We start from the raw sequence: 10,419 nt of genomic DNA, 5'->3' as shown, positions 1-10,419 counted from the left end.
GGAGGGTTGCACAGATGTAATTCAGGAAGGATTACTTTTAATTTATTTTCATTTGGGATGGAGGAATGCAGGCAGAATGGTGGGGGAAGGGGATTGGTGTCCAGCTTTTGGAGGATGCAGCCTTAGAATTGTATTATTTTGTAGATGGATGAGGTATCTGGCATGAATCTCAGAGCAGTGTCTGGACGAATCAGAATCTTTCTTGTAGCCGGGTCTGGGGCCAGGATACAGGAATGATGATTCTGATTGGTCGCTCTGCACTGTACACACAGAGTGGCTGCATCTGTGTGCCCCGCCCCCAACACGTCAACCCCGATACACAGTGGAAAATCCAGCTGCTTTGCAGGCAGGGCTGGTTCAAGTAACAATTGGGCCCTAGGGCTAAATTAGCCTTGGGGCCCCCCCAACAGACACCCCCCCCCCCGACCAAAAAGCGCCATTAAAAGCCCTTTTGTTGCAGCCAAATTTCCCTCCTGGGCCCCTGAGCTGGCTGCTGACCCTCCCCCAATCACCTCCCAACTTAACAGACTCTGCAGAGTCCCTGGGGAGCAACATTTAAGATGGGGGAGGGACACCTTGGGGGCCCCTACAGGCTCTGGGGCCCTGGGGCAACTGCCTATTTTTTCCTATGGTAGCTCCGGCCCTGTTTGCAGGATTTGTTTCCAGCCATGTAAAGCATGCTGAGGAGGAGGTGTGGCCAAACCCAGCGACAACCATTAAGACCTTTGCACAGGGAGCAGACAGTTTTAGGATACCATTTTCTTCAGAGAAAAGGCTGCAGGTTTTGTGATAACAGGGTCATGTTACCATTTTAAGTACAAAAAGTGCTGAGTGAGGTATCAGTCTGTAGGGCGGCGCTCTGATCTCCTGGGCAGCCTCTGCACTGTACAGTCCCTCTTGCCACCTCCTGTATTATAGCTCACAGTTCATCTCTCACTGTCCTGGCAGATCTCCTCCTCTGCTGCCGGCCGGATGGTTTCTCTGGTTCCTCCTCACTGGAGGTGGTCTGTGACCTGCTGGTCTCCCTGCCCCGCCTGGGGGTCGTCTCCTCATTCTTACTGTCGCTTTTCTCACCTTTTACCAGAAGCTTTGCCTGATGTCTTTCCTGTCACAGCACAAAAAAGACATAATGTGAAATTATTAGTATGTATCAATACAGCTTTATCATCACCATCTTCTTCTATAGGCTAGCCCAGTGCAAATGTGCTATATATTATTATTTATTGGATTTATATAGTGCCAACAAATTATGCAGTGCTGTACAAGGCGTGATCGGCTGTCATAAGCTTCAGCCTCTGACAACCGATCACTGTCAGGTCTCCCAGGGGGATAGCCGTGTCACACGGCTGTCCCCAGTACAGCGCTGCCTTAGATCGCAGCGCTGTACATGTATCTTAGACGGCAGTTTCACCTTCTAACAGTCTCTGAGTGGCGATCGCCGCTGGGAGACTGAAGGCGGAGCGGAGAAGGAGGGATGCGTGCAGCAGCAGCGCGCGATCTCCTGCTAGCCCCATACATCGGTGTGGAGCGGTCGGCAAGTAGTTAAACCATCAACAAGCCAAAAAACACTGATAATAAATTTGATGGTACTTTTTCACCATATTTTGGGTACTTTAAGGCTTCTTCCCCACTAAGACGTTGCGTTAGATGCTACGTTTAGGTCGCATAACGTGCACCTAACGCAACGCATAGTGGGGTTGAAGCTGGACGTCAGATCGAGCCGCGTTATGCGACTCTTCATGCGTCCTGTCATGCCGTGATGTGTACTTTTGGACGCATGCGGCATCACGTGGTCCCGCCAGCCAATCGCCATACAGAGCGGCGCTCCAGGAAGTAAACACTGCACGTCACACCGTGCAGTGAATATTAATTAGCCATGTGGCTGGCCGCGGAGGAGGAGGGGAGACCTCCTCCTCCAACATCACGGAGCATGTGCAAACAGTCTAACACGGCTTAGCCGCGGATAACGCACAGCATGCAGCACTTTGTTTTTACCTGCTGCGTTACAATGTAACGCAACGTGGGCACTGTGAACAGCCCATTCATTTTTCATTGCTGTGCGGTGGGCTGCGTTACAGGCTGCTCTAACATGCACCTGTAACGTCCCACTGTGAAAGCAGCCTTACAGCTCTAACATGCCAAAAAGTTTTTTTTTTTCTTTTTTAAAGAGAATATGAAAATGATGTCCTATGAGATAACTCGGGAGAGAAAGTTAATTGCACATGGGACATAATGCCAGATCACACACTGGAGTAGCAGTACCAATAATACAAGTTCATGTTATTCTGAATAGAGTGCACAATCAAGTGGGAGAGGGCCCTGCCAAAGGCTTACAATCTAGAGCAGGGGTCTCAAACTCGCGGCCCGCAGGCCATTTGCGGCCCTCGATACAATATTTTGTGGCCCTCGCCGGCAAAAGCTTCCTTATAGTTCGCTTCAGTACTCCCAAGTAATCCGCCGCATCCCGCCGCTAAACGAGGGCTGCAGAGCCCCCAAATCGCCCGGGGGGCAATCCACCGGCATTTCCTGGAAGGGGCAGAGCTTTCAGCTTCAGCTCTGCCCCTCCTGACGTCAATCGCCGCACGGATCGCCACCTCTCCCCGCCCCTCTCTGTGAAGGAAGAGTGAGAGGGGCGGGCAGAGGCGGCGATGCGCCGTGATTGTGAAATTCCTTATGCGGCCCAGCCTCATCCTGACTTTGCCTCCTGCGGCCCCCAGGTAAATTGAGTTTGAGACCCCTGATCTAGAGGAAGGGGGTGGCAACACGAAAGGAAGGGTCCGCATCGAGTGGTTCTTGACAGAGAGAGGGCCGAGGTGAGGATGGGTACCTGGTGGATCCTAACGTGATGTCATGCGCAGAGCGTGCCCGGCCACAGGTGCGTGCTCAAGGACGCAGACTGCCGGGCCAGCGCCTGCGTACTACTGAGGGACCTTGCGACCCGGAAGTAGTACAGAGCCAGGCTTGCCCATAACTGTTCGCGAACAGTTCGAAAACATCTCTACTTATAAATCACATAAGTTACAATGTTTCAGGAAAACAAAAATCGCCTTCATGTACAAAATATGCAATACTATTTTTTCATTACATTTGTTTGTTGTGAAATATTACAGAATTGTACAAACTGTTGTAAGTAGGTTAAAACACTTTAAAAGCTCATTGGAAGCAACCAATACACATAATAATAATACTCTATGTCTAAAGCCCCATCTACACCATACAATTTTTTGTCCGATTCGATTCACTGATTCGATTTGATTCAATCCAACATGTCTGATCGAGATTAAATTTGATTTGATTCAATTTGCCATTGCAAAACAATGGCAAATCGAATCGAATCAAATCCCGATGTGTCAGATTTAATCGAATCGAATCAGACAAAAAATTGTATGGTGTAGCTGGGGCCTAAATCGTGAGTCTTCCGAAAGTACCGTAAATCATTTATTCACCATGTTTAACACAGACAGGACTCAACTTACAGACAAATTCAACCTATTCAACCTGTGTAAGTAGGCGACCGCCTTTACTATCACTCACTAGGCATAGATTTTTTAATAGATTTCAGCAGAAAATCTATATTAACCTCCTTGCCGGGTATCCCGAGCTCAGCTCGGGGTAACCTGCGCAGGAGGATTTCTCAGGCCCCGCTGGGCCGATTTGCATAATTTTTTTTCCCTACACGCAGCTAGCACTTTGCTAGCTGCGTGTAGTACGTGATCGCCGCCGCTCGCCGCCGATTCGCCGCTACCGAGCTGCCCCCCCCCCCGCCCCAGACCCCTGCGCAGCCTGGCCAATCAGTGCCAGGCAGCGCTGAGGGGCGGTTCGGGATTCCCTGTGACATCCATGACGTTGGTGACGTCATCCCGCCCCGTCGCCATGGCGACCGGGGAAGCCCTGCAGGAAATCCCGTTCTCAGCGGGATTTCCTGCATACTCTGATCGCCGAAGGCGATCGGAGTGGGTATGGGGATGCCTTCGCTCAGAGGCTATCATGTAGCGAGCCCTGGGCTCGCTACATGATTTAAAAAATAAATAAATTTAAAAAAAGTGCGGCGCTGCCTCCTTGCCGGATTTTTTAGACCGGCAAGGAGGTTAAACATCTTTCTAACCGTGGCATTCCACTGTTATATGCAGTGCGACACTAAGGGCTGTCGATCGATATCTTTTGATTGACTGATTTGATCAATTCTGGACAAAAATCGATCAATCAGGCCAACCACAGCATCGATTTCTAGCAGATTCAATCAGAGTGGCCGTATATAAATGGAGAAAACTGATAAGTGTATGCAGGGGAGGACTGGGACCTTTTGGCCTGGGGGGACAACACAAACTAGAGGCCCGTTTCACGGCATCCCCAGCCCAAAGCCATATCTTTCTTGTGTGCAAATCTTCAAATTGTGATGACTAACAGCCCCAGACACACACACACACACACACGCACGCACGCACGCACGCACGCACGCACGCACGCACGCACTCACGCACGCACGCACGCACGCACGCACGCACGCACGCACGCACGCACGCACGCACGCACACACACACACACACACACACACACACACACACTCTCACACACACACACACACACTATGTACCTGATGCCCAACCCCATTTCTCCGCACAATCTACCTGTCTGTGTCTGATGCCTAACCTTAAAGGAGTTATCAGGCTTTTTTTTTTTATTTTTATGCAAATAAGTGCTACTTACCCAGGGCTCGTCCAGCCCCAAGCTCCCAGCATGTCCCTTGCCGCAGCTCTGCAGTCAGCTGTTCGCTGCCGCTGCCTCCCAGCCCCTGGCGATGACGTCAGGCCGACTGCGCCTGTGCGAACGGCGCTGTCAATCACCGCCACATGGACCAGAGCGTACTGTGTAGACGCAGAACTACTGCGCCTGCGCAGTACACTCCGGTCCACGTGGCGATGATTGACAGTGCTGCTCGCACAGGCGCAGTACAGGCCGACATCCAGGTCGGACTGGTGCCATCGCCGGGGACTGGGAGGCAGCGGCAGCGAATGGCTGACTGCAGAGCTGCGGCGAGGGACATGCTGGGAGCGTGGGGCTGGAGGAAGCCCCGGGTAAGTAGCACTTATTTCATTAAAAATGCCTGATAACTCCTTTAAACAACCCCCCCCCCCCCACACACACACACACACACACACAAACCTACCTACCTGGTGATGCCTAGCCCCACTCCTGCCCACTCACCATACAAACTACTTGTCTGACACCTACCCCCCCCCCCCCCCCTCCAACTACCTGTTTGACAGTGCCTAACTGCCTGCCTCCCCCCTCCCCTGCCGCCAATCACACCACAAGAAGAAAAAACGTTCCTCCTCAGGCCAGGGTCAGAATGGGGATGATTATCACACAAAAAAAAACTCAGAGGGCACTGGCCTGGGCAGAGAATTAAATTTGACAGCAGTAGCAGGCAGGCAGCAAAGTGTGAGTAACTCAGTGACAAGAAGGGAGAAGAAGTACAGAAACAAAATTTATAAAAACCCCCTTCTCCTCTGGCGACCTGGACCCGACCTCCTCTATCCTCCTGTCTCCTAAGTCCTACACCTCCTCCTCCTCCACAGCAGCAAGCAGCTATAGGTGGCATCTCCGACTCCCAGCCCCCAGAGTGTCCGACTCCTCCAGCCAGGACAGCCAGCCACTCGTAGCCGCAGCTCCAGGCCCCCAGCCCCCCCAGCACAGAAAGCTGAAGAGTGAGACAGCTCACTCCGATGACACCACAGGCACAGCAGCACGTTGCGGGCGGCAATGGCTCCAGGCGGGGGGCGGAGTCAAGCAGGGTCAACCCACCGGGCCGGAGAGGACCTAAGCTATTTGTGTTCTTGTGCCGCTCACATCCACCGCAGGCGCAGCCACAGCCACGCACAAGGGCACACCACAGCCGGCCGCCTCAGCCCCTTCTCTGATTGGATACTTTAACTTGCCGGGAAATATCGCGCGAGGTTGCGATCCCCACTGCGAACCTGTCACCTGTGGTATGTCTGCAGCCGCTGCGTATAGCAGTGGCTGGCCCTAATTACTTAAGATTCGGGCGGCCCGGGGGGCAATTGCCCCCCGTCCCCCTGGGCCAGTCCTCCCCTGAGTGTATGGCCACCTTAAAGAGACTCTGTAACATCAAAAACGTCCCCTGGGGGGTACTCACCTCGGGTGGGGGAAGCCTCAGGATCCTAATGAGGCTTCCCACGCCGTCCTCTGTCCCACGGAGGTCTTGCTGCAGCCCTCCGAACAAGCCAGCGACAGGCCCGACTGTTCAATTCAATATTTACCTTTGCCGGCACCAGCGGGGGCGCTGTGGCTGCTTTCGCTCCGAAGGAGGCGGAAATACCCGATCTCAGTCGGGTCCGCTCTACTGCGCAGGCGCCGGAGACTTGCGCCTGCGCAGTAGAGCGGACCCGACGGCGATCGGGTATTTCCGCCTCCTTCGGAGCCGCCAGAGCGCCTGCGCAGGAGCCAGGAAGGTAAATATTACGTCACCGCTGTACGGAGGGCTACAGCGAGACCCCCGAGGGACGGTAGACGGCGTGGGAAGCCTCATTAGGATCCTGAGGCTTCCCCCATCCGAGGTGAGTACCCCCCAGGGGACGTTTTGTCGTTACAGATTCTCTTTAAAGGGGTTCTGTAGCGTTTTTTAGGGGTTTTTTAAATCAAAAAGTTACATAGTTATTTGGGTTGAAAAAAGACATACGTCCATCGAGTTCAACCAGAAAACAACAAGAACAATAACAATAATATTTATATAGTGCTTTTCTCCCTGGGGACTCAAAGCGCTGTGACCCTGCATTATGCAGTCTCAAAGGCTAGGGAAAAGAGGTGAGTTTTTAGCCTTTTTTTAAAGCTGTCCAGAGAAGGAGCCTCTCGTACTGATTGTGGAAGTGAGTTCCATAGAGTAGGGCCTGCATAGGAAAAGGCCCGAGCACCAAATGTTAAGTGTATCCTGGGAATAACCAGCTTCATCTTGTTGGCAGAGCGGAGGGTGCGTGGAGGGGCATAGAGTTCCAATAGATCCGCTATGTATTTGGGTCCCATGTGGTGTAGAGCCTTGAATGTCAGCAGGCAGATCTTAAAATTGATTCTCCATTTTACTGGCAACCAGTGAAGAGTTTGCAGTACTGGGGTGATGTGTGAGCTGCGGGGGGCATTGGCTAGGAGTCTGGCTGCAGCATTCTGTACTAGCTGTAAGGGGCGCAGAACCTTATCTGTAGATCCGATGAACAGGGCGTTGCAGTAGTCTAGGCAGGAGGATACAAATGCATGAACCAGGGCAGGTAGGTCTTCAGCTGGGATAAGGTGTTTGATTTTCGCTATATTTCTTAGATGGAAGAAGGAAGACTTGACGACAGCTGATATCTGCTGTTTGAGTTTTAGATTTCCATCCAGGATCACCCCAAGGTTTCGCACAGAGTCTTTATACTGTACAGTATCTCCCCAATTGCTAGTTTGAGGTGGTGAGCGTTTTGAACTTTATCCATCATGTGTGGACCACCTACCACCAATACCTCTGTTTTGTCAGAGTTCAGCCTCAGCCAGCTGGTGTTCATCCAATTTTGTAAATCCACTAGACACGCATTTATGCTGATGGGTCTTGGGTGCCAGGCTTAAAGGACAGATACAGCTGTGTGTCATCTGCATAACAATGGTATCCTAGGCCAAAGTTCTGGATTATTTTGTCCAGTGGGAGCATGTAGACTGCAAAGAGTAATGGTGATAGTACAGAACCCTGTGGAACTCCATAGGCAAGTGGCACTGGATTAGAGTAGTGTGTGCCCAGACATACTTGCTGTGTCCTGCCAGATAGGAAGGTCTGAAACCAGTTAAGAATAGTACCCCTTAGGCCACAGTAATTCTTCAGTCGCTGGATTAGTATTTCATGATCCACAGTATCAAATGCTGCAGACAAGTCAAGAAGAATCAGAATTGAGCAATCACCCTTGTCCCTTGCAGTAAGTAGATCATTCATTACTCGGACTAATGCCGTTTCAGTGCTGTGCCTTTTCCTGAATCCTGACTGAAAAGTATCAAAAATGTTGTTATCTGTAAGCCTGGCTTCTAGCTGGTTGGCGACAAAGTACAACACCAGCCCGCTCCCTCACATATCCCTGTTGATCCAGAGGAAGACGAAAAACCCTTACAAGGCATGAATGGTGACCCGTGGCGAGGAATGGAGGATTCTTCAGTGACGGCGCGGGACAGAATATCTGCAGGGGGGCCGTTAGAAGCCCCAGGTAAGTGACACTTTTTGATTTTAAAAAACACTACAGAACCCCTTTAATTAAACACACCCAAAAATACAAGTGCGTGTTCTGGTGAAGCTATGGTAGCACAGTGAGGGAAAGAAAGAGTAGAAGGGGTGGGAGCTGTTCATTTTCTGTGCTGCAATTTTTAAAGTGCTTGGAACATCTCGTTCAATTGTACTGAAGGCAGTCGCAGTAAAAATGCTGCATGCAGTGCGCTTGCGATTTGGCAAGCAACACGCTAGGTGGAACCTAGTACGTCGATTTACATGATAACATTTGCATCCTTGTAATTGGTAAAAAACGTGTGTGCTCACGACATTAATTCAAAGCACGTGTAATGGGAACAACATGGAAGCCGGATACGAGTTTGTAGCGCCACCTGCTGGTACGGCTGGTACCCTTTGTGAGTACAGCAGTGAGAGCTTCAGATAAATAAAATTATTTATCATTAACATATCGCCGACATCTTCCGCAGCACTTTACAGAGTGTATATAGTAATGTCACTAACTGTCCTTCAGAGAAGCTTACAATCTAATCTTTACCATTGTCATATGTCCATCTTAGTCTAGGGCCAATTTAGGGGCAAGCCAATTAACCTATCTGTGCACTTTTTGGGATGTCGGAGGAAACTGGGGTGCCTGGAGGAAATCCAGACACGCGGAGAACATACAGCATCACAGTGAGCAACAAGGCCTCCCACCACTTCTGTGTATAACTCTAACCTACCCTTGCCCATCTTGCACTGTTCTTTGTCACCCCGGATTCTAGTGACCCTCTCCTATTGGCTGGCAAGTCCAGATATTGGCCTCAGATGTAGCTTACGCCCAGATAAGCGGGTGTGTGCTTTGAGCTGGCATATAGTAGGCGATCACCTGTAAACCTGAATCTGACAGAGAATGGCTCTGTGATCTTTAGGGATTAGAAAGTCACCTTTTATGGTGTAGCGGTATAGTCTAGAAATATTCATTGAAATCTTTCCAGGATTGAGAGAAGGAAGAGGAAAGTTACATAGCTCGGAGGTCAGAACACAGGAGATAAACAGATGGCAGTGCAAGATAGACAAACATGATATATGCAGCGATGCAATCTTGCTGATATGTCAGTACATTACCTGTTCTGCGTGTTCAGCGTCCTCTGTGAACCATAACGCGATGGCGCATCTCCTGCCCTGCGTTATTGCACGCACTCCGTGTGCATTGTCACTTCCAGAGCTGTACAGCACAAAGCGGCCACAGGTAGGACGTACCTCTGCCTGTGAACATACAGCAGAGACAATGTCAACGTCAACTATGGTCAACCTTTATCAACAACCAATCACTTTCATCCTTTCTGTTATACAGAATACCCAGCAAGCTCATGGTGAACCAAAACTTAGGAGTGTGTAAGGGGCTACAAAGGACCAAAAAGCTCTCTTACAAAAATGCTATGGAAAACAAAAGTTTCTCTTCTTAAAACAGAAGGTATTTGCGATTAATCAGGTTGGAGTAAGCATATAATGCCTCCCACAATGCATCACTGCCGAATATGCAAATCATTCTTTGTTGTCCCTGTAAGCTAACAACACCTCCAGAACCGCTGGAATGCAATGATGTGTCAGCTTGTTACATTTACAGAGTCACAACAACGCAACATGCATTATAAGGTTGTATGAAACGCATTCAGTGGTAATCCTAACGAACCTCAAGCAGGTATGGATCCAAACTTCCACCACTCCCTCATTCCGATATATGGTATGGTATCCAGGAAAGCTAACAAAAACACAACAAATAAACGGCAATTTTAAGTGTAAACTGTTTATTGTAAAAACAATTGGTGTAGACCATAAAAAACAAGATAAAAACAAAGACTTACATTTAGGGCCCAAGAACTGGAAACCCCTAAAAAAAATGTCTGCGTGTAAGCTGGTCCACAGCCAATAAGACATTAAAGGTGCCGCCTGTCTTCTTTCCGTGCCGCCTGTCTTCTTCCGACCTTACCATTAGACCTTACCAGTTGATAGTCTATCAGTAGATCAGGGTTCTTGATTCCCTGATGACGCTAGATTGCGAAACCGGTTGGAAAGAAGACAGGTGGCACCTTTAATGTCTTATTGGCTGTGGACCAGCTTACACGCAAAAGTTTTTATTAGGGGTTCCCAGTTCCTGGGCCCCGTATGTAAGTCTTTGTTTT

General features: G+C 49.9%; 1 protein-coding gene across 1 annotated transcript in view; it reads right to left on the bottom strand.

Annotated features, from left to right (window-relative positions):
- Positions 1 to 782: 782 nt before the first annotated feature.
- The window catches only part of P3H3 (prolyl 3-hydroxylase 3), a 52,463-nt gene continuing 42,826 nt past the window's right edge, over positions 783 to 10,419 (bottom strand). The window contains exons 14-15 of the mRNA XM_068258361.1: positions 9,362 to 9,502; positions 783 to 1,105 (exon numbers count right to left, since the gene is read on the bottom strand). Of these exons, the coding sequence (XP_068114462.1) occupies positions 920 to 1,105; positions 9,362 to 9,502 (327 nt within the window). The 3' untranslated portion in view covers positions 783 to 919. The remainder of the gene's footprint in view (positions 1,106 to 9,361; positions 9,503 to 10,419) is intronic.

Source organism: Hyperolius riggenbachi, chromosome 10 (assembly GCF_040937935.1).
Source record: "Hyperolius riggenbachi isolate aHypRig1 chromosome 10, aHypRig1.pri, whole genome shotgun sequence".
Lineage (NCBI taxonomy): Eukaryota > Metazoa > Chordata > Amphibia > Anura > Hyperoliidae > Hyperolius > Hyperolius riggenbachi.
This window is presented reverse-complemented; position numbering and strand designations above follow the sequence as displayed.